The following is a 23,001-nucleotide window of genomic DNA, read 5'->3' as shown; positions in this document are numbered from 1 at the left end:
ATGTGGACCTTCTTGGGCATTGCCACTTTCACATATTTTTACAAGAAATGCGGAGACTTCGTCTCTTTTGCCAACAAGGAGCTGTTGCTGTGCGTGCTCGTGTTCCTGTCCCTGGGCCTGGTGCTCTCCTACCGCTATCGCTACCGGAGCGGAGCCCTCCTGGGGCGCCAGCAGAGCGGCTCCCAGTTCGCGCTCTTCTCAGATATTCTGTCGGCCTTGCCTCTTATTGGCTTCTTCTGGGCCAAGTCGCCCCCGGGATCAGAACATAAAGAGCAACTTGGGTCTAGGAGGGTAGGTGGAATTTTAAGTAGGCAAATGAGTGAGGGTGTTCTTTTTTAAAATTAGGGTTGGGGTCACTCAAATGTAAATTTTCGACTACGCTAAGGCCAGAAGGCAGCAAAATAGATAATCTCATTATGGTAAATTCTCCTTTAATTGTGCTTTTTGTTGTTCCGTTTTGTTTTTAAGTTCTTGACTGATCCTTGGCTACATTTTTGCCACTGTTAGGAGTGATTGAAAAGATTTGTTTCATTTAGTGTTGGTTGAGCCAGTGCTATTCGAAATTGATTTGATTATGAAAGGGGAAATGAAATGTTAGAATTTCATTTTGAAGGAGGACAGAATCACTTTTTGGGAAAAAGTGTTTTACTGAAATCCTTGTATTTGTACCTGAGGAGAATGAGAGAGGCTGCGGGTTAAGTCCTGTCCTTATAAATGACAGCTGGCAGGGAGAGTAACAGAAAGAACACTTCGGAAGGCTGGTGGAGTAAAAATTAGTTCAGCATTTTTAAAAGTCTTGGGCAAAATCCCCTCCTCTTTCTCTGTCAGTGGGGCCTTGAGTAAATTAGTACTTTAATGTTCCAGGTCATGTGGATACTTGACTAAGGTCCACAGTTCAGGCACGTTCCTAATTCTGAGGCCAGACTTCAATCACAGGGGACGTGAGACCTTCTGCAAAGACAGCAGAGGACGACAATGGTAGATGAGGGAGAAGAGATCTGGCTTCAAAGCTGGAACATTTAGGGCCTGTTGGCCGTGGGTGTTTGGACTTTTTCCCCCGAGAGCACTGGAGGATTTTAAGCAAGGGAGTAATAATACTTGATTTTAACTTTAGAAAGCATTTCCAGTTGGTATGAGAGTGGATGGCAGGGACAGGAGAATGGTAGCGGGGCTGTCCGGTGAGAGACTGGAGTAGGAAACCAAGTGAGGGGTGATGATTATTCCAAGTTACGACGAGTGGCCTAAAAAAAGTAGTTTACTCCTTGAGGGTTCCAGAGCTACTTTATTTTCCTATATCCACAGTACAGATTAGCAAGGTTTGTAGAAGGGAGGACTTGATTTAGAATTTTTGCCTCACCACTTCTGGCTCAGACCTTTGGCAAGACCTTCGTTTCTGTAAGAGTCAGTTACCTCTTCTATTAGACCGGGGTGGCACCAGTCTTGCTCTTAGCTAAGGAATTAAATGATGTGATGTGGCCCGTAACTGACTACTAAATGGTAGCTCTTATTAGTAACTGCCTAGTAAATAGTAGTTCTTACTAGACTAAAGGTAGAGTACTTCTAGATATAACATGTTGGGAACCTTTTGACTAGTGCTTTGAGCAGCAGTAATGGTGGGTATGGCTTGGAGCAGCAGCAAAGGAGGGAGAGGGAATCTTAATCTCAGTTTGAAATCTTTGGTGTTATCTGAGGTAACTTTTGCCAAGGCCTCTGAGCACTAGTGTAGGTGCCTGGAATGCTATATCATGTGATGTTGAGACATTTTGGGGAAGGGAGAATTGGATTGCCAGCAATCAATGATTGGTTCCATTTTGTGAATGCTTCGGGCTTTCTGCTTATTCCTAAACATCAGGGACTTGGTGGACTCTCATCGAGTGCTAATTTCCCATTAGTGCTTTTACTGACCATTGTCTGGATGACTTAACTAACTAAATTCCCCTTTCAGGACTGTGTGTGTGTGTGTGTGTGTGTGTGTGTGTGTGTGTGTGTGTTTAACAGGGAAAACTGAGGAAGAAAAACTAGTTAAGTGGCTAAGATGCAAAGAGAGCTTATCTTGCTTTCAGAACAGTAGTTTAAATATAGTCAGTTATGCTGGCCATTAAGAAATACTTATGGGAAGTAGGAGAAGAGGAGACACTTGTCTTAAGGGCAAAAGGTAATTTCTCTGAGAGAAATTATTAAAAAAATGGAATGGACAAGGCCCCAGTCCCTGTAGAGTGAAGGAAGACTGGATGCATATTAAAATCACAGAGAATCAAAGTTCTAAAAGATTTTAGATTTTATTTCCTTCCTTTTTGCCTCAGGTCTTCTGTTAAAATCCCTTCAAAATGGCATTTGGGCTTATCTTAATCAATACGGCCAGAGAACTCAAAGAAGATTGTTCCTTGCAATTCTGTATCTGAAATGTATTTGTATTTGTCAACCTACATATCAAGAAAAAAACTTAATTTAACCCTGAGTTATTCATGTTAAAAAACCCAACAGGCACTCTTACTCTGAGTGGGCATAAATCTCTCAAAACAGGACTTTTTCATCATCTTATGACTAAAGTTTTCATCATCAGCCCAACTAGTGATAGGTTTGATGTTTATAACTAAATGGACCAACTGTTTGGCTAGGCTCTCTTAGAGTGTCAAGATGGGTCAAATTAAATATATTCTTATATGTTAAGGACTCAAATATGAATGGGTCAAATCCCAAGGGACAGGAGGAATTATTTTGTCTTTTCAGAATTTTCTTGAGTTAAATAATTCTCAATTAATAGATTAATAGCCAGGATTTGACAGTTTTCTTGTTATATAAAAGGAATTGTTAGGGTGAGATAGATTTTTTTCAGATGAAAATCCAGAAGGAGAAAATAAAAATAAATAGTGGAAACATGTAAAAGGTGCTGAATAGTTTGCAATATGAAGTCGAAATAGAAGCTGTATGTGATCTTCATCTGGTAGATGCTTAGAATGTACTTGAAGAATTGAGTAATTAATGACAGAATTTTCCCTATAATAAGTCTTCGGAGCCCCTTGTAAACATAATTTATATTTAGCCTGGTGTGGATTTCTAAATATGGCTGTATAATAGCATTTTCTAAATATATGTGGAAAAATAGAAGATATATTTAATTTTATTGGGACATAATTATACATTTTTATTTAACTAAATATTTTGATATCTGTCATTTTTATATATGATCCGGATTTAAAAATATAGTGCATTTGGTTTGATAATAAGATGTACCTTTTGCCCAAGATGGGGAAGTCCAGAGTCTCGATATAGTAGTAGCATGATTTAAGGATAGCAGGTGTGGATATATAATTAACTTTTTTTTTTTTTAACAGCACAAAAAAGGAATCAATATTTCAGAAACAACCTTAATAGGAGCAGCTGCCTCTTCAGTATCTTTTCAGAATGATCCCGAAGTTATCATTGTGGGATCTGGTGTAGTTGGCTCTGCTTTGGCAGCCATGCTTTCCAGAGATGGAAGAAAGGTGACAGTAATTGAGAGAGATTTAAAAGAGCCCGACAGGATAGTTGGAGAATTTCTGCAGCCGGGTGGTTATCATGTCCTCCAAGACCTTGATCTTGAAGGTAGGTTTATATTAATTTTTAGGAGTTATGTGGTATAAGCAAGCACTCTTCACTTTAGACTATCCTTTAACTGGTAAAAAAGGTATTACAATTTATTTACATTTCTGAAAGTTCCTATTTACCAACAGATCGGCATGAAAATGAGAGCAAAGAATAAGGCTTTAGTGTATGAAGAGATATAATAAAGTGGCTAAAAAACAGAAATGGTCAAAATTAAAGATTAAAAACTAGAATGAAGGCGTGAAGTTTAGTGAAAGGTGAAGGGAACTATCCCTGGTAAGGTACATATTATGTGTCCTTTATAAAATCTTTTATTTAAGTATCATCTGTTAAACCATCGATTTTTAAACACAAACTATTCATTTCAGGAATACTTATTCACTGTCTACTCTGTCTGAGGTGTTGGACTTGGTACCAAGGATGTACTGGTGAATGAGACAGATTCACCGGCCCCTATTAAGGGTCAGAGTACAAAATACGCTTGTGCTCTGAACTGAGGAAGAGCTTGCTTGGCTCATGTGGTAGGCAGGATGATGTGGGAATTATGAGCATTGATTCTGGAACTAGATTGCATGGGGTTGAATACCAGCTCAGGAGCTTAAAAAGCTATATATCCTTGCTAAGTTATTCAACCCTTATGTACCAGTTTCTTCATCTGTAAAATGGGCATTTTATATGAGTCCTTGCCTCCTAGATTATTATGAGGATGAAATGAAGTCATATACACAAAGCACTCAACAGTGTCTGGTATATGATTGGCACTATGTAAGTATTTGCTGTTTTATTCAAGGAGCTGAAAAGGAGAGCAGTTGTAGCTAGGAAGTATTGGGTGATGGGGAAGGGAGAATGGCTTGAGATTAAGGATGGGGGGAGAGAGGCAGCAGCCACATCATGAAGGCTCTGCAGTCAGTGGAGCAGGAGTGTGGCGGTGACCTGGTTTCTGCCTGTATAAAGTGGCTTCAAACGTTAGACGCCTACTCACAATAAGAAACACATTTTACATTCTGACCCTGCACATACATACATATATTTGGCTGAAGTTTGTTTCATTTTACTTTTTAAATCCTTGTGATTCTACCCAAGTACACGGTTCACAAGTTGAAGTACATTTCATTTAGTTCATTCACTTACCATTGAGTCACACCCTGCAGTTGGTAGAATGCTGTTTTAAAAGAATATGTGGATAAAATGTGGCAAATAGACTGTAGGATTGTGGCAGTGGGGTAGCAGGAGTCAATGCAGAGTCTAGTGGGAGCTCATTGCTAAGTTCAAATGGCAGATGACGGTGGTTTGGGCTAGCATGGTAGCAGAGGATATAAAGAGAAGTGGACAGACTGATGTTAAAATGAAGAGACAGAAATGGCATGACTTGCTATGGGATTGATGTGAGATATGAGGGAGATGGAGGTATTAAAAGTGATTCATAGGTTTTGGTTTGAACAGCTGATAGATGGTGGTATCACTCAGATGGAACTGAGTAAGTGCAGAGGAAAAGCAAAAGCCCACAGGGTCTAGGACCCAAGTGGAAAGAGTGCTTTATGAAGAAAGGACATTCCATCTCTGTCCTTTTAGGTTTCTTAATCTCCACCTTACTTGAGAGGTTCGCTTGAGGATGTGGCAATATCCTGAGCAGGACTTGGTTACTTTTATGGTTGAACATCTGGCAACCAGAAATGCTCTCCAAGTAATGGCTCTACATAGAATCATTTAGAGATCTAACTTCAGGGCACATCATCGAGGTTGTAGTAACAAGCCTTAGTGGATTTTTATATGTAGTTTATGCAAGAGTAAGGAGCATCTCTGAAGTATTTTAGCCAGTCCACATACAATGAGTAACTTTAATATCAAAAGTAAGAGTCCAGGGGCGCCTGGGTGGCTCAGTGGGTTAAGCCGCTGCCTTCGGCTCAGGTCATGATCTCAGGGTCCTGGGATCGAGTCCCGCATCGGGCTCTCTGCTCAGCGAGAAGCCTGCTTCCCTCTCTCTCTCTCTCTCTGCCTGCCTCTCCGTCTACTTGTGATCTCTCTCTGTCAAATAAATAAATAAAATCTTAAAAAAAAAAAAAAAAAAAGTAAGAGTCCTCAGGGGCGCCTGGGTGGTTCAGTGGGTTAAAGCCTCTGCCTTTGGCTCAGGTCATGATCCCGGTGTCCTGGGATCCAGCCCCACGTCGAGCTCTCTGCTTGGCAGGCAGCCTGCTTCCCTTCCTCTCTCTCTGCCTGTCTCTCTGCCTACTTGTGATCTCTGTCAAACGAATAAATAAAATCTTTAAAAAAAAAAATAAGAGTCCTCATTAACATTTACTATGCTATTCATTTCCCCTGAGGTATGAGATGTGGATAAAGGAACACTTGGTATAGTTACTTTCTGGAGTATGGATTTTGTTTTTAAAGATTTTATTTATTTATTTATTTGTCATAGAGAGAGAGAGCGCGAGAGCGAGAGAGCACATAAGCAGGGGGAGCAGCAGGCAGAGCAGGCAGAGGAAGTAGGCTGTTGAGCAAGGAGCCTGGGAGCATGATCTGAGGTGAAGGCAGATGTTTAACTGACTGAGCCACCCAAGCGTCCCTCGAGTATGGATTTTTTTTTTTTTAAAGATTTTTATTTATTTATTTGACAGAGATCACAAGTAGGCTGAGAGGCAGGCAGAAAGAGAGAGGTGGAAGCAGGCTCCCCACTGAGCAGAGAGCCTGATGCGGGGCTCGATCCCAGGACCCTGGGATCATGACCTGAGCCGAAGGCAGAGGCTTTAACCCACTGAGCCACCCAGGCACCCCTCGAGTATGGATGTTTAATATAATATGGATTTATCCTTCCTGAGTATGAGTCTTTATTTATTTTTAAAATTTAAAAAAGATTTTATTTATTTATTTATTTATTTATTTATTGCATGAGCAGGTGGAGGGACAGAGGGAAAGGGAGGGAGAGAATTCCGAGTAGACTCCATACTGAGCATGGAACCTAATGCAGGGTTTGATCTCAGGACTCTGAGATCATACCTGAGCTGAAATCAAGAGTTGAATGCTTAACCAACTGAGCCATCCAGGTGCCCCCTGAATATGGGTTTTTAATGATTGCCCTGGGGCACCTGGGTGGCTCAGTGGGTTAAAGCCTCTGCCTTCAGCTCCGGTCATGATCCCAGGGTCCTGGGATCGAACCCCACATCGGGCTCTCTGCTCAGCATGGAGCCTGCTTTCCCCCACCACCCCCCGCCTGCCTCTCTGTCTACTTGTGATTTCTGTCTGTCAATAAGTAAACAAAAAAATAAAATCTTTAAAAAAATAATTGATTGCCCTATGGCTTAAGCTTAATATCTAGAATTCTTAAAATTAATACATTATAATTTAAATGCTATAATTTTATATTAAATCTTAATATCTAGTGAGGAATTTCCTTCCCATCTTGTTTTCTTTGAGATTATTTTGGCTTTTCTTGGTGTTTTGTTTTCTTTTTTTTTTTTTTTTAAGATTTTATTTATTTGTCAGAGAGAGAGGAGAGAGAGCGAGCACAGGCAGACAGAATGGCAGGCAGAGGCAGAGGGAGAAGCAGGCTCCCCGCCAAGCAAGGAGCCCGATGTGGGACTCGATCCCAGGACGCCGGGATCATGACCCGAGCCGAAGGCAGCTGCTTAACCAACTGAGCCACCCAGGCGTCCCCTTGGTGTTTTGTTTTCTATATATAATTTAGAATTAGATTAAAAAAAAAAAGTCTGTCAAGATTATGACTGAACTAGCACTGAATCTATACCTCAGTTTTGAAATAATTGATTTGGACTTCCTATCCATGAATGTGGTATACTGTCCATTCACTTAGGTCTTTAATGCATTTAAGTAAAGTTTCATGCTTCTAGGTCTTTTGTTATATTTATTCTTTGATTCTGGTTTATATTTGGGCTTTCATAAATGATACCTATTTTATTATGCACTGTATACTCAGTTTGAGGTTCAGGCTTTATACCAGGTCATGGCACAAAGGTATGTCTGGATTCCATGCCATATGTCAGGACACTGAATTGAGTTTTTGTGGTTTCTATTTTATTGACAAGAAATTTATGAATGGTGCTAAGTTTCATTGTCCCTGGCCATGGGGAACCCCTACCTCGTATTCAGGAGCGGTCCTTAAAACTCCAGTCATTTAGGCTTGTGGTTCTGATGCTCTTATGCTGTTGCCTTTAAAACTTGCTCACTAGTTTGACTTTGAATTTGCTTTCCATTTTTAGCATAGGTGGTTTTTTGTTTCTTGTTTTTTCCATTGCTAGTTTTGTTTTTTAAATTTGCCTGTTTATAGCAGGCAATTCTGCATTTTTTAATGTGAAAGAATGTTTTCCATTTCATCTTATCTGATATGTTGACCAGTAGTCCTAGTATCTTAAGTGTGGAGCTTTACGATTAATAGATGGTGATAGCTCTAAGTTATGTCACTGGCTTCAATGTTAACATCTAGTATTTAAGCATGAGTTTTTAAGCATGAATTTCATTGAAGTGTAGGGTACTGTCTTTTTGTCTGCTTAAGAAAGTAAAAGTGTTCAAAGTGGGCTATATTTGATTTTATCAATAAAGTCGAGATAGAGACAGATATTAAGAAATCTTAAATTAGACCTTATTTAGCTTATCTTAAGTTAGTTTACCCAAGGAAAAGTTTTGCTGTGCTACTATACTTTTTACATTTTCTGGTGTGTCCTAAAATTGGCCAATTTAAACATTTCAAGTACTGGGGCGCCTGGGTGGCTCAGTCGGCTGGGCAACTGCCTTCGGCTCAGTTCATGATCCTTGAGTCCCAGGATTGAGTCCCATGTCAGGCTTTCTGCTCAGTGGGGAGTCTGATTCTCCCTCCCTTCCCCTTTTCATGCTCTCTCTCTTTCACTCTCTCTCTCAAATAAATGAATAAAATGTTTGAACATTTCAGGTACTTCTGTAATACAGCTATGCGTTAAGAAAAACAAAACTGTCTCAGTAGCTGGACAAAGCAATATAGAAATACCAGATGGGTTTCAAATATTTAGGTCAGAAACAACTGGCAATTTGCTGAGATCCAAACCAAACACACTGTTAACTGGCAGCTTTTAAGATGTCTGTGTACTGAACCTCTGACTGAATTTTAACTGTAATAATTTGTGAACCATACTGAAAAACTAACTAGTTTTGATTTTGGGTCAGATATGTACAATATTCATCCAGCTTGTGTCTTTGTGGATTTTAAGTACAATTAAAAAGAATATCAGAAAACAAATTTATTTTGATCATAGCCTAGATGTGTGATAGAAGTGTTTCTGAAGATTTTCTTTCATCTATTTCTTTCATTATTCTAATGTACTTCAGCTTAATATACTAACCATTATGATTTTAGGCCTATGTATGGTATATTCTCAATTGATATTTCATAATGTACTCTTTCTAATTTAGATAAATATTTAGGTTGTTTTCAGTTATTCTTTATTAGAGATAACACTATAGTGAACTTATTTTTGCATATAACTTTAAAGATTATAAAAAATTATATCTTTAGGATGAACAAAAGATGAAGATTTACAAGATTTAAGATTATTATATCAAAGGTTGTAACTTCTTTTTGGTTCTTGATAATTAGTGCTATAGTTACTTTCTAAAATGTTTTTAGTTTACAGTATGACCAGTAAATTTATCAGTTTTATTACAATCTCACCAGCAATTTTGATAGATTTTATATCTTACTGTTTTAATTTATTTCACTGATTGAACATTTCTCTGCTATGTTCAATATTTCTCTATCGCTTCACGTGAATACACATAAACTTTTCAGCCATTATTACGAGGGTCTTAATATTTTTCCTATGGAATTTAATGAATACATTTTATATATAAATATTAATCTTTTGTGGTATTACAGATTTGCTAAGACGGTTGTCTTCCAGACACATTAAAATTTCTGAAATAGTTATAATAATGTCCCGTTGTCAAAATGGTTTCATTGCATTATGAAGACAGAAACTCATTTTTGATGCCTCCTTATCCTTAGAACTCTGAGCATGTTAACAAAATTGATTTTTTTGCCCTGAATTGTTTTGCAGATGCAGTGGAAGGTATTGATGCCCAGGTGGTAGATGGCTACATAATTCATGATCAGGAAAGCAAATCAGAAGTTCAGATTCCTTATCCTCTGTCAGAAAACAGTCAGGTGCGGAGCGGAAGAGCTTTCCATCATGGAAGATTCATAATGGGTCTCCGGAAAGCAGCTATGGCAGAGCCCAAGTAAGACTACTCAGATATAGAATGTTAAAGAAACACATTTGAACTTGGCCTTTGCACAAATATTATTTCATAAATTGTCATAAGTGTTTGGGGAGGGGCTAGAGCATAGGTGTTCTAAAGTAAACTGTTAAGTTACAAGAATGTTAGATCTGGGGCGCCTGGGTGGCTCAGTGGGTTAAAGCCTCTGCCTTCGGCTCAGGTCATGATCCCAAGGTCCTGGGATCGAGCCCCGCATTGGGCTCTCTGCTTGGCAGGGAGCCTGCTTCCTCCTCTCTCTCTCTCTCTGCCTGCCTCTCTGCCTACTTGTGATCTCTGTCTGTCAAATAAATAAATAAAATCTTAAAAAAAAAAAAAAAAAGAATGTTAGATCTGCCTTGCATTTGTTGACAATATCATGTAGAGAATTTCCATTTATTTTATTTATTTATTTTTTTTTTTAAAGATTTTATTTATTTATTTGACAGAGAGAGATCACAAGTAGGCAGAGAGGCAGGCAGAGAGAGAGGAAGGGAAGCGAAGCAGGCTCCCTGCTGAGCAAAGAGCCCGATGCGGGACTCGATCCCAGGACCCCGGGATCATGACCCGAGCCGAAGGCAGCGGCTTAACCCACTGAGCCACCCAGGCGTCCCGAGAATTTCCATTTAAATGACAAAACTATTGAGATTTTTCCTTTGACTGAATACACTGTGTAGTTTTATGTTGTTGTTGTAATTTAAAGGATACAGTTGCAACTGAGGTTTGAGTCCTCATCTAACTATTTGGGAGTTGGGGTTTTGTGCTTACCGTATTTTCTGTTAAAAGTCAGAACAAACAGAGACTTCAAGGGAAAACCCTAGTTGGACAGGACTGGCTCTTCTCTTAATTATTAACTTCTATTTGCCCCTAGCCCTTAAGCACTATAATTGAGGATGTTTTGCACATGAGAACCCTCATCTCATTAGCAAGGGCAGAAGTGTTGAGAAAGCAGGTAAAGGTGTGAGTGGACTTACCCTTAGGACTGAGATTTTGATTATCTGTGGAAGTAGAATGTGTTCATTGTGGAAACATGGGAAAATACACACAAATACAAAGATTGTAAAATTTATCCATGATTCTTTTGACTAGAAGTAACTATTCTGAGTAATTTGGTGGATAAGCTCCCAATTCAATATTTTCCCATCTGTCTATGAATTTGTGTGGTGTGTGACGTTTCTCTGCATGTATTTTTCTTAATGAAATGAGGTAAAAATCTCGTGTTACTTTTAAAAATCATTACACCAGTATATATGTATTTAACTTCAAGAAGTTAGAAAATAAAAACCACACTTACTTCCAAAGTCCATAAATGATGTTTTTGCATTTTGTCATTCCAGACCTTCCCTACGTACATGTGTGTACACTGGAGATAAGGAATAAAGAATTTGTCATTCCTTATTTAAATTGTTCAAGTGTGCTATTGTATAATTTCTTTCTGCTTATCCTTTAGTACAAAGTTTATTGAAGGCATCGTGCTACAGTTACTAGAAGAAGATGATACTGTGATAGGAGTTCAGTACAGGGATAAAGAAACCGGGGACATCAAGGTGAGAGATAGCCAATGTTAGTTCTTCCTAAGACATGTTTTTCCTCCTTTTTCTCCTACTCCTTTGAAAAGTAGGCTCACCGATTCACTCGTCTGATAGACGGAGTTTTCTCTAAACCCTCTGCAGCAGGGTGATTTCAGACTGCAACACATTGCTCGTCATAGCTCTGCAGAACTCTGTACAAACAGCTTTGTAGACACGTGCCACTAGATCAGCAGTATCAAACTGAAGTATACATGTGCAGAGAGACAGAGAGGACCTGGAAGGTGATAAAAGGAAGGATTCAACGTAAAAGAAATGATTAGGATAGACAAACAATTGTTTTAATCTGACAGGGAAAAGTAAGAGAATCTCTGCAGAAATTGCAGAGTGAAATAGTTGCCAGTACCTGCTCATGTTGGTTTAGTAAGAGAAGAGAAAGTGAAAGGCTAATCTGTTGGTATTTCTGGGCTGATCCCTAGGGTCACCACCTAGAAACTGTACTCTGATGGGGGTGATTTCAAGATAACATGGGGACCTACATCCATGTGTACAAAAATTCTTCTAAGCGCTAGCCACTAATTGAAAACACTATATGAAGTTAGAAAATTCTAGAATAAACAGTGGAGTCGTCCTTGGACTTTGTGATGAGATTCAGTATTCTGTGGTCCACACTTGGATTTTAGTTGTTTCCCCTGTTGTTCATCAAAGTGTAGCTTTAATCCCAGATGGTTTGGATGGTAGCGCTTGGAAGGCAGGCAGTCCTCTCAAGAGGAAGTGTCTCTAGAAATTGGTCATTCATTAACTTGAGCCCAGTAACAGCTTCTTTTTTAGCATTATCTTCATTATCCTCTATTACATTGTCCAATAAAATATGTAACTGTTTTACAAGAATGCACATTTTAAGAGAATGGTCCCTTTACTGTGTATTTCTAACCATTTAGCTGAGCATTGTTTGTCTTTGTTGTAGGAACTCCACGCTCCATTGACTGTTGTTGCAGATGGACTTTTTTCCAAGTTCAGGAAAAACCTGATCTCCAATAAAGTTTCTGTTTCATCTCATTTTGTCGGCTTTCTTATGAAGGTACTATAGGAATGTAATTGTAGAAAAATAAAAGCAACTTGGAATTTGAAAGTTACTTAAAACACACACACACACACACACACACACACACACACACACACACACATATTTATTTATTTATTTATTTATTTTTCCTAGAACGCACCACAGTTTAAAGCTAATCATGCTGAACTTATTTTGGCCAATCCGAGTCCAGTTCTCATCTACCAGATTTCATCTAATGAAACTCGAGTACTTGTTGATATTCGAGGAGAAATGCCCAGGAACTTAAAAGAATACATGGCTGAAAAAATTTATCCACAATTACCTGGTAAGAAATAGGATTTCATTCACATTGTAATCTGTAATCTGAAAGTAAATATCACAAAAGGCTATCCATCTCCAGTTCTCACTAAAACTAGGCCAGAGATAGGTTGGCAGGTAAAAAACGCACCTAGTCAGATACGCTGGAGTTGAGTTATTTAACCAGCACATACAAAAATCTCCAAATTAAAAGAAAATAATTTATATATTTTTTCATATTAATAATCAAATCATTGTTTTCAGAATAATTATTAGTATTGGGGAAAATGGTACTTTTTTAGGTGGCCTGGCTACTGATATAAGGTCTCTTTTTTTAAGATTTATTTATTTATTTATTTGACAGATCACAAGCAGGCAGAGAGAGAGAGAGAGAGAGAGAGAAGCAGGCTCCCTGCTGAGCAGAGAGCCCGATGTGGGGCTCGATCCCAGGACCCTGAGACCATGACCTGAGCCGAAAGCAGAGGCTTTAACCCACTGAGCCACCCAGGCACCCTGGTCTCTTAATTCTTAAACTATCTCTCCTACTTCCTTAACTTTAGTGCTTGGCTTTTGTAGAAATGGTAGCTACCATTTATTGAGTATCTACTATAAGGTGCTTTACAAACTTGATTTCATTTATCTACGCAGTCACCCTTTGAGATAGGGCATTATCATTATCCCCATTTTATTGATGAGGGAACTAGGAGTCAGTAAGCTCCCCCAAGGATAGACTATTAGTAAGTGGTGGAGCCAAGGTCGAGGCCAGGCATGTCTGGCTCATACATCCCTTCCTCGGAACATGAGAGCTGTAATCTATCTTCAAGATCTTTTCTAGTTTGGAGTTGAGTACAGAAAGGCTTTGTGAAATTTCAGACATGTTTGTAAAACACTCCTAAAAAATTGCTTTCTGGCCTTTTTTTTTTTTTTTTTTTTTGAGAATGGGAATACCTAAGGAAAAGTAAAAATTTAAGGTATTAATTAAAATATTAAGAATATTGATAAAATTCGGGGTGCCTGGGTGGCTCAGTGGGTTAAAGCCTCTGCTTTTAGCTCAGGTCACAATCCCAGGATCCTGGGATCGAGCCCCGCATCGGACTTTCTGCTCAGCAGGGAGCCTGCTTCCCCCTCTCTCTGCCTGCCTATCTGCCTACTTGCGATCTCTGTCTCTCAAATAAATAAATAAATAAAATCTTTTAAAGAATATTGATAAAACTGGAGGGAAACCCTGCTTGCCAATGGTGATATTATAGGAAACTGTCTTTGGTAGGGGTATATTTTGTTTAAAAATTGTTTATTTTTGAAGTTATTTTTTAATCTAAGTGAAAGCACTCTGTTTAATAACAATATTAACAGAATAACAGAATATAAACAGTATACATGGACTAACTTAGATTTTTTTTAAAGATTTATTTAGAGAGAAATTGAGAGAAAGTCTGAGTAAGATGGGGAGGGGCAGAGGGAGAGGGAGAGAGAGTTTTTTTTTAATGCTTTTTTTTTTTAAGATTTAATTTATTTATTTGACAGGCAGAGATTACAAGTAGACAGAAAGGCAGGCAGAGAGAGGAAGGGAAGCAGGCTCCCCACTGAGCAGAGAGCCCAACGCGGGGCTCGATCCCAAGACCCTGGAACCATGACTTGAGCTGAAAGCAGAGGCTTTAACCCACTGAGCCACCTAGGCGCCCCCGGGAGAGAGAGTCTTAAGTAGGCTCTGCTGAGCATGGAGCCTGACACAGGGCTCCATCTCACGACCCTGAGATAACAACCTGCGCCAAAACCAAGAGTTGGACGCTCAATTAACTGCGCCCCCCAGGTACCCCTTACTTAGATTTTTAATAATGACATTTTCAACATTTCAATACATTTGTACTTAGTGAAGCCATTTTTGAAGCTTTCAGAGGAAAAATGAATTATTCACATTTAAGAAAAAAAATAGTCAATAATGTGATATTTTTAGCATTTTTTTCTTTTATCGTAGATTGCCTTTTCCAATCCCGACTGCCCTGAGATCATGGTGGGAAACTATAAGTTTATATTAATAGTCATTAGGTTATTGAAATTCTCCTTATGGGAATGGAACAATTTCAGCTTAGGCATTTTGCTCCTCTATTCCCAGATTACAATGGGAACTGCATGAAAATACAGTTCATTTTCTATACAGATAGGAGCACAAAACTTTAAACTGGGGAGTGTCTCAGAGATGAGCTCTTTCAAGCATTTCATGTTACAGATGAAGAAACTGAAGCTCAGAAAAGTAGAGCTCTCTATAACTTACCCTTTTTCTGCCGTACATACCCTCCTGTTGTTTGTGGGTTGCTAGTATATTTCATCTGTAATTCCAAGAATATGGCGGTGATGGTAAATTAAGTGTTAAATATGATACTTGGCAGTTAACATTTGGGAGAAAGGGGATGGTTTTTTGCCCTGTCTCATTTCTGAATTTGCTTCACTCTTAGCTTTTTTGTTCATTCAGCTGTATCTATTTAAATTAAATCTCTCTTAGAATCCTTAGTCACTCCTTAGCTTGAATAACTAGGTTCTTAATGAACAATCGTATTAATAAAATAATTAGTTCTTGATTTATCACAAAGTATATATAACATATACAGCACATATTGTATGTAACATATAATAGAAGGTATTTGTTTAAACTTGATAAGAACATGTGATAATTAGAAATTGAAATTTTATAAACCATTTATTTGGTTGGATGGGATTTATTGCAGATCACCTCAAAGAACCGTTCCTGGAAGCCACTCAGAATTCTCGTTTGAGATCTATGCCAGCAAGCTTTCTTCCTTCTTCACCAGTAAATAAACGAGGTATTGTTTTATTGGAGTGATTTTATAAAGGGTATTGTAAATACTCAAATTTAATGTTCCAAATGTAATATGGGATGGAATTTATGCTACTGGGAATCATACGTGGGACAGAGGACTGGTTACTATGAACACATTACACCAAAATTAGTTTTATGATGTCTTGATTATTTCATAATGAGTGTAAATGTCATTATACTAGTTATTGGGACTACAGCAGTTAAGTATAGTCCTAAATCTAGAGAAGGCAGTTTTTCTAGTGAGGGGTATAAACTGGTACTTTCAGAACACTGTTGATGAATGCTGTAGTCAAAGCCCACTCATGTACCACAGTGTTCACCGTGAAGGGGTGCGCATGATCGGGGGGGGGGGGGGGGACTTGTGCACTGTCAAGGGTGATTGGGGAAGATGTGTCTCAGGAAATAAAACTGGAGTTGGGGCCTGAAGGATTTGTGGGAGCTCATTGGGTGGACAGTGAAAGAGGGACTTCTAAGTAGATGGAACAATATCTGCAAAGGCCACGAGGGCTGAGAAGTCAAGTCCAGTAGTTTTCTATGGCTGGAGCACATGATAGGTGTCAGAGCAGTGGGTAGGTAAGGTATTTCTTTAAAGTTTAGTTTTAATCCCATAGACAGTGGAAAGTCATTTAAAAGATTTTTTTTTAATAGCTTTATTGAGATGTAATTCACAAATCATATAGTTCACCCATTAAAGTTTATACAGTTCATTTTTAGTATATTCATGGATATGTGCAACCATCACCACAGTCAATTTTAGAAACTTCTTATCACCCCAAAAAGAAATGTTATACCCATTAGCGGTCACTGCTCATTTTCTCCCACTTCCAGCCCAGGCATCCAGTAATCTGTTTTTTGTCTCTATAGATTTGCCTATTCTGGATATTTCCTATATATGTAGTCAGTGGACCTTTGTAACTGGCTTCTTTGAGGTTCATCCATGTAGCATGTCCTTCATTTGTTTTTGTGGCCAAATAGTATTCCATGTGTGCATATACTACATTTTAACTATCCATTCTTCAGTTGATAGACATTTCATTTGTTTGCACTTTTGGAGGTTATGAACAATGCTGTTGTGAACATCTGCATATAAGTTGTTGCGTGGACTTAATTTTCACTTTTCTTGGGTATGGTAACTCTTTTAACTCTTTGAGGAACTGCCAAACTGTTTTCCAAAGGGACTGCCCCCTTTTATATTCTCATTAACAATGTATGAGGGTTCCGTTTCTCCACATCCTCACTGGCATTTGCTATTATCTGTCTTTTTAGCCATACCCCTTCTTTTAGGTGTCAAGTGGTACTTCATTGTGGTTTTGATTTGTATTCCTCTGATGGATAATGGTGCTGAAAATCTTTTCATGTGTGTATTGGACATTTGTATTTTTTCTTTGGAGAAATGTCCATTCAGATTGCACATTTTTTAATTGGTCAAATAAAAAAAAACTTTTATTGTTGAGTTCTAATAGTTCTCTATATATTCTAGATATAAATCCCTTATCAGATAAATGAGCTGCACAAACTTCTCTCATTCCATGGTGATGGAGTCCGTTGAAGTTTTTAATTTTCATAAAGCCCAGTTTATCTTTTTTTTATTTTGTCAATTGTGTTTTTGATGCCATATCTAAAAAGTCTTTGCTCAGTCCAAGGTCATGAAGATTTATATTCCTATATTTCCTTCTAAGAGCTTTATAGTTTTAGCTACTCCATTTAAGTATTTGTCCATTTTGTGTTAAAATTTTGTGTATGGTGTGAGGAAGGGATTCAATTTCATTTGTGTGCGGATATCCAGTTGTCCCAGTACCATTTGCTGAAAATATAGTTCTTTCCCCATTGAAGTGTCTTGGCACTCTTGTCAAAATTAATTTGACTGTAGGGGCGCCTGTAGTCTTTAGGCGATCTTTAAAAAAAAACGATCTTTAAAAAAAAATTAATTTGACTGTAAATGTAGTGAGAGTTTTTTCTTTAAACAATATTTTGTAGTTTCAGAGTGTTTTACATTTCTTTTGTTAAACTGATTTCCAAGTATCTTATTCCTTTTCATGCTATTATAGACTTGTTTTCTTAATTTCATTTTAAGATTCTTCATTGCTAGTGTATATAAACAGAATTGATTTTTGCATATTTATCTTTCTCTTGAAACCTTGCTGATCTCATTTATTAGTTTCTAATAGTTCATTGAAAAGTTTTAAATGAGATAGTGGCATGATTAGATTTTTATTTTAGGGATACTACTCCTTTTTTTTTTTTTTAAAGATTTTATTTATTTATTTGACAGAGATCACAAGTAGGCAGAGAGGCAGGCAGAGAGGAGGAAGCAGGCTCCCTGCTGAGCAGAGAGCCCGATTCGGGGCTTGATCCCAGGACCCTGGGATCATGACCTGAGCCGAAGGCAGAGGCTTAATCCACTGAGCCACCCAGGCGCCCCTAGAGATACTACTCTTGATATGTCGTGGAGTATGGCTTGGAGGACAGATCAGGCTAAATCTAGTAAGACTATGTAATTATTCCATATGAATGGTGAAAAAAGGTTAAAACTAGGGTTGTGGCTATAGAAATGGAAGGTAGGGAATGGAATCCCATACTTTCTAGGATATAGAATGCATGCAACGTGGTGACTCATTGGCTGTTGTAGTGAGGGACAATGAGGCCTCTTGGTGGATTCCAGGTTTCAGGTTTTGGTAATTTTGCCAGCTATTTGATGATATTGGAAATAAAGGAAAAAGAATGCAAGTTTAAGGACGTGTGGGAAGAGGTGATGAGTTCACTTTCGGACATACTGGGTATAAAGTGCTGGTAAGGCATTTGAGTGGAGGTGTGTGGAACACCACTGAAGATGTGAGTGCAGAGCTCCAAAGAGAGGTCCGATTGGGAGCTGTTGATACACTATGGTTCCTGAACATAACGGATTGAATTTGCTATGGAAAAACAGGCTTAATAAACTACTGATCTTTTAAACAGACTAATGCAAAACAGAATGAAGAAGCTAATTCCAAATGGACATAAACAACATGGCAGCGATAACTGGTGGAATTAGAAATGTTCTAGGGAGGAGGAGGAATAAAAGCTCTTTGTAGTTTGTGCTGGTTTTTAGTGGGAGATATAAGTCATACATAAATTTCAATTAATATTTGGAAGTTTTCCTTTTTATAAGTTAATGTTTATTATATATATTTTATATTTAGTTGTAAATGTAGCATATTGTGACAGTGCAGAAAAGAACTATCCATAATTTTGTCCCGTTAATGTTATTATGGTCGTCGATTTCTCTCTTAGATTAAATGAAATTAATGCTTTGTTGAAATGTCACCGTGAATGTTAGGTCATTAACCAGGCTGACCGTGGCTGGGGAATCTTTGGCAGCTCAGGAGGTGCACCTAGAGGGCAGCATTCCTGCTTCTGAAGTTTTGAATCAAGGGGCTCATTTTCAGATAAGATTCAGTCAAGGCTTAGTCCTCTAAATTAACTTCAGATAGGTTTGGAGTATCTTCTTATAACTGCTTTTTAATTCAAACCACAATGTGGCTGTGTATCATCCTACTGGGCCTACTTTCTTTCCCTTAGAACCGTACAGACATTCATAATGTTTATTAGTTAACAACAAAGAATTTTTGTTTTTGTTTTTGTTTTATGGGATGCATCCAGGATGATGTCATTATCTAAATTCTCTCATTATAGGTGTTCTTCTTTTGGGAGATGCATATAATATGAGACATCCTCTTACTGGAGGAGGAATGACTGTTGTTTTTAAAGATCTGAAATTATGGAGAAAATTGCTAAAGGGTATCCCTGACCTTTATGACGATGCAGCTGTTTTCCAGGTATGATATTATTCTTTGGCAAAAATGTCTCAATAGATTTCTTTCTGGGCCTAAGAGGAATGGGGCCTTATTGGGGAGATTAGTACCCAGGAATCTGATCCCAAGTCCTGGTCTTTAGGCAGTCTTGTTCAGGCATAAAGAACCGTGAGCCTGTGCAACCCACAAATCTCACAGAATTTCTAAATTTCTGTGTTTGAATATTATGTCACATTGGATTGAATGGACCACTTTGCTCATAGAAATTGTATATTTTGCTTTAGAGTTTTGGAAATCCCATTCCTTTGGAGATGTTTTGTGTGTATATATAAATGATAAATATAAGATATGCTTACATATAGATGATCTTCAGGATAAACATCAGTTTGAGGGGATTGTAAACATTAATTTGTGCTTTCTCCCCACGCTTACCATGTAATAAGTGATGTTTTTCTTTTTTAGGCCAAAAAATCATTCTATTGGGCAAGAAAAACATCTCACTCCTTTGTTGTGAATATCCTTGCTCAGGCTCTTTATGAATTATTTTCTGCTCCAGATGGTAAGTATAGATATTTTTAAACGAAAATTACTGAGCTACAGATTTTTAGCACAGGAAGGGAGCTTAATTGTAAACAAGTTAGTGATTAGGAGAAATAGTCGTGTTTCCCCAGTCTGCTAGATCCCAAGTGGCGGCCCTTTGTAACTCCATCCTTGAGCAAGATTTTTCGTCTCTAATCATCATGTATCCACCACCTTGTGTGGAAGGCTTAAGACAACCTTCCCAGCACTACTTCAGTAGCGTATCTTTATTAATTCCTCTGGTCCAGATCAGGGCACGCATATCCATAAATGCATAAGTTGTGATAGAGGATCTTTCCGACCGTGAATTAAAATGTAATACAGTTGTTAATCGTTTTCTTCCTGAACACAAGTTTCAATTTCTTTTCGAAGTAGTATGTTTTAAAATGAGTATGAGCTGCATAACAAGTTTGGATTTTGTCTCCTATTACAGTGCACAAGTAAAACGAATCTACCTTTTACTCATTTGAAATAGTCCCATGCTTTTGTTTTTGTTTCTGTATTGTAAAGTGGCGATGGTCAGTCTGTATATTAAGGAAAATGTGACTTAGCAGAAGCAGTATTAGAAATGGAGCTAGAGGTGACCATGCCACTGCCCAAGTCCAGCAGCGTAGATTAGTTAATGGTAGATTAACGAAACTCAATGTGTAGGTTTTCAGGAATAAATGTAATTCCAGTCCTATTACTTCAGATATATACAACAAAGCTACTTCTGTGAACTGGCCAGGGTCCCAGCGATCTATGCTTTGGTGACTTGAGTACAAAAGATAATACAAGTACCTTCTGTAGCCTCTACATGCATTATTCTTGCTAAAAGAAAAAAAAAAAAAAAAACCAACTCACTGATTGTGTTTGCCAGTCAAACTTCTCTTGCCTGTTGCTATGGAAGCTGAAATGGCTGGGTGGGCAAGTAAAAAGGGAAGAATCAAGTTTTGAGTTGTTCAAAGTGCTTCTTTTTAAGCTTTCCTAAGCTCTTGATTTTCTTACATTATGAATTTGAATCTGTCAACAAAAAACTTTTAAAAAGTTATGAAAGATTAGAGGAAGAAAGAGTTTTATTGGAGTAAGTGTACCATATTACATCTTTCTTTAATCTGTTCTAAAGAAAAAATCTAGGTAGACCTTAAAGAAACATTTATTCCAAATAAAATTATTGGTTGATAATACTGTGTTGTGAGGGTTTAATCAGTCACTTTGAAAAGTATGAAAAACTATACAGATCTAAGGCATTGTTAATGTTTACCTTCATAGCTGTCCTTTTACTTGATAGTTTACTGCTCAGAGATACAAGTTGGGTATCTTAGAGACTGGGAATTTGGTTTCTAGAATTGTGTTTTTGAACAAAAAGTTTGCAGAATATTTGCATCACTTAATGAATTTACAACACAGTCAAGGAAATAACTTTTAAACAACTTTAACTTCCAAATTTTATTTTAGATTCCCTACATCAACTAAGAAAAGCCTGTTTTCTTTATTTCAAACTTGGTGGAGAATGTGTTGCTGGTCCTGTTGGGCTGCTTTCTGTGTAAGTTGTTTTGTTGACACAAAGGAACCAGATCTTTCAGATTTTCTTTGGACTGCTCAGTTTATGAATTACTGCAAGTCTTTCTTCCTTCTATATTTTGTCAACTTTACTGTCCCTAAGAAGCCCAATCAGAAAGTTGCTCAGAGAAATGAAGAAAGCAACATTTAGCCCTGTGTTTTACTTCTGGGAAAACAGTGTTGAATAGAAGCTGGTGGTAGATGAGGCCAAAGCTCTGATTAAAATAGAAGCTTGGGGCGCCTGGATGGCTCAGTGGGTTAAATCCTCTGCCTTCGGCTCGGGTCATGATCTCAGGGTCCTGGGATAGAGCCCCGCATCGGGCTCTCTGCTCAGCAGGGAGCCTGCTTCCTCCTCTTTCTCCGCCTGCCTCTCTGCCTGCTTGTGATCTCTGTCAAGTAAATAAATAAAATCTTAAAAAAACAAAACAAAACAAAACAAACCAGAAGCTTGTTTTTTTGCCGGTGGGTTTAACCACATGATCTGACCTGTGGGAGCTGTGGATAATAGAGGAATCTGTATTAAAAATTTACTTTGGTTAAGGTGCAGGGACTTGTGAAACTCACTAATGGTTTTGACAGTGCAGACATATGTAGAATTATTCTTGAAAAGTCTGCACAGTAAAATTCTTTAAGTCTGTTCTCATTTGTCTATAATCTGAAATGTCAATACTGTTCCTTCTGTAAAACCTAAGACTCACACAGGTCAGGCCATCCAGGTACTTCAGGCAGAGATCTCAAGAACAGTGAAAGAAAACAGCTTCACACATACAGTGTATGTCAAACAGACTTAGAGTTCCTGGCTTCTCTGACAGACAGGGGTATATTCTAAGGAGTTTCTTATAAGAACATTTATTTGTCCCTGCTGTCAGAGCACAGGCAACACAAGCTTCCAGAGTCCTCTAGAATGCAGAATATGTGTTTAGTTTTATAGGAGATATGTAATTAGAATCCTTCTATGATTAAATTTTAATTGCTGGGTCTTACTAATACATGCATTTTTTTTTTCTCTTACAGCCTGTCTCCTAACCCTCTCATTTTAATTGGACACTTCTTTGCTGTGGCAATCTATGCCACATATTTCTGCTTTAAATCGGAACCTTGGATTACAAAACCCCGAGCCATTCTCAGTAGTGGTGCTGTATTGTACAAAGCATGTTCTGTAATATTTCCTCTGATTTACTCGGAAATTAAGTACCTGGTCCATTAAACTTACAGGGGAACCATTTATGAACAAATATTTGGAACTCACCAAGTCCTAAGAGACTTTTGGAAGAGGATGTACATAACATAGAACTATCCCACTTCTAAAGTGGAAACTCTTGGACCAAGATTGGGGTTAATTCATTTTTGAAGTTATCTGTATATAAACATGTAAATACATACTTTGCAATTTAAAATGAAGGGTAAAGTAGACATTTAAAAGAAATGATTTTATCTTAAATTAGTGCTAACACTGAGGAACTGTGGTTTTTCTTTTGAATTTAGTATCTGGGAGGAGTCATTGTGGGACATGCAAATAAAGTGAGGAATGAACTGTAA

General features: G+C 38.0%; 1 protein-coding gene across 1 annotated transcript; it reads left to right on the top strand.

Moving 5' to 3' along the window:
* On the top strand, positions 1–23,001 carry SQLE (squalene epoxidase). The gene is made up of 11 exons (XM_047724719.1): positions 1–291; positions 3,336–3,585; positions 9,627–9,807; positions 11,273–11,369; positions 12,319–12,432; positions 12,571–12,742; positions 15,438–15,533; positions 19,223–19,365; positions 19,804–19,900; positions 21,358–21,445; positions 22,477–23,001. Exons 1-11 carry the CDS (start codon positions 1–3, stop codon positions 22,667–22,669), a joined length of 1,722 nt encoding a protein of 573 aa, XP_047580675.1. The 3' UTR covers positions 22,670–23,001.

The sequence above is a fragment of the Lutra lutra genome, chromosome 4 (genome assembly GCF_902655055.1).
Source record: "Lutra lutra chromosome 4, mLutLut1.2, whole genome shotgun sequence".
Taxonomy (NCBI): domain Eukaryota; kingdom Metazoa; phylum Chordata; class Mammalia; order Carnivora; family Mustelidae; genus Lutra; species Lutra lutra.
Note: the sequence above shows the minus strand (reverse complement) of the source record. Positions and strands in the feature narration are given on the sequence as shown.

Coding starts and splice junctions, on each gene's coding strand:
- SQLE (XM_047724719.1), top strand. CDS start 1: ATGTGGACCTTCTTGGGCATTGCCACTTTCACATATTTTTACAAGAAA. Junction 12,433..12,570: donor TTGTCGGCTTTCTTATGAAG/GTACTATAGGAA, acceptor TATTTTTCCTAG/AACGCACCACAGTTTAAAGC. Junction 15,534..19,222: donor TTCACCAGTAAATAAACGAG/GTATTGTTTTAT, acceptor CTCTCATTATAG/GTGTTCTTCTTTTGGGAGAT.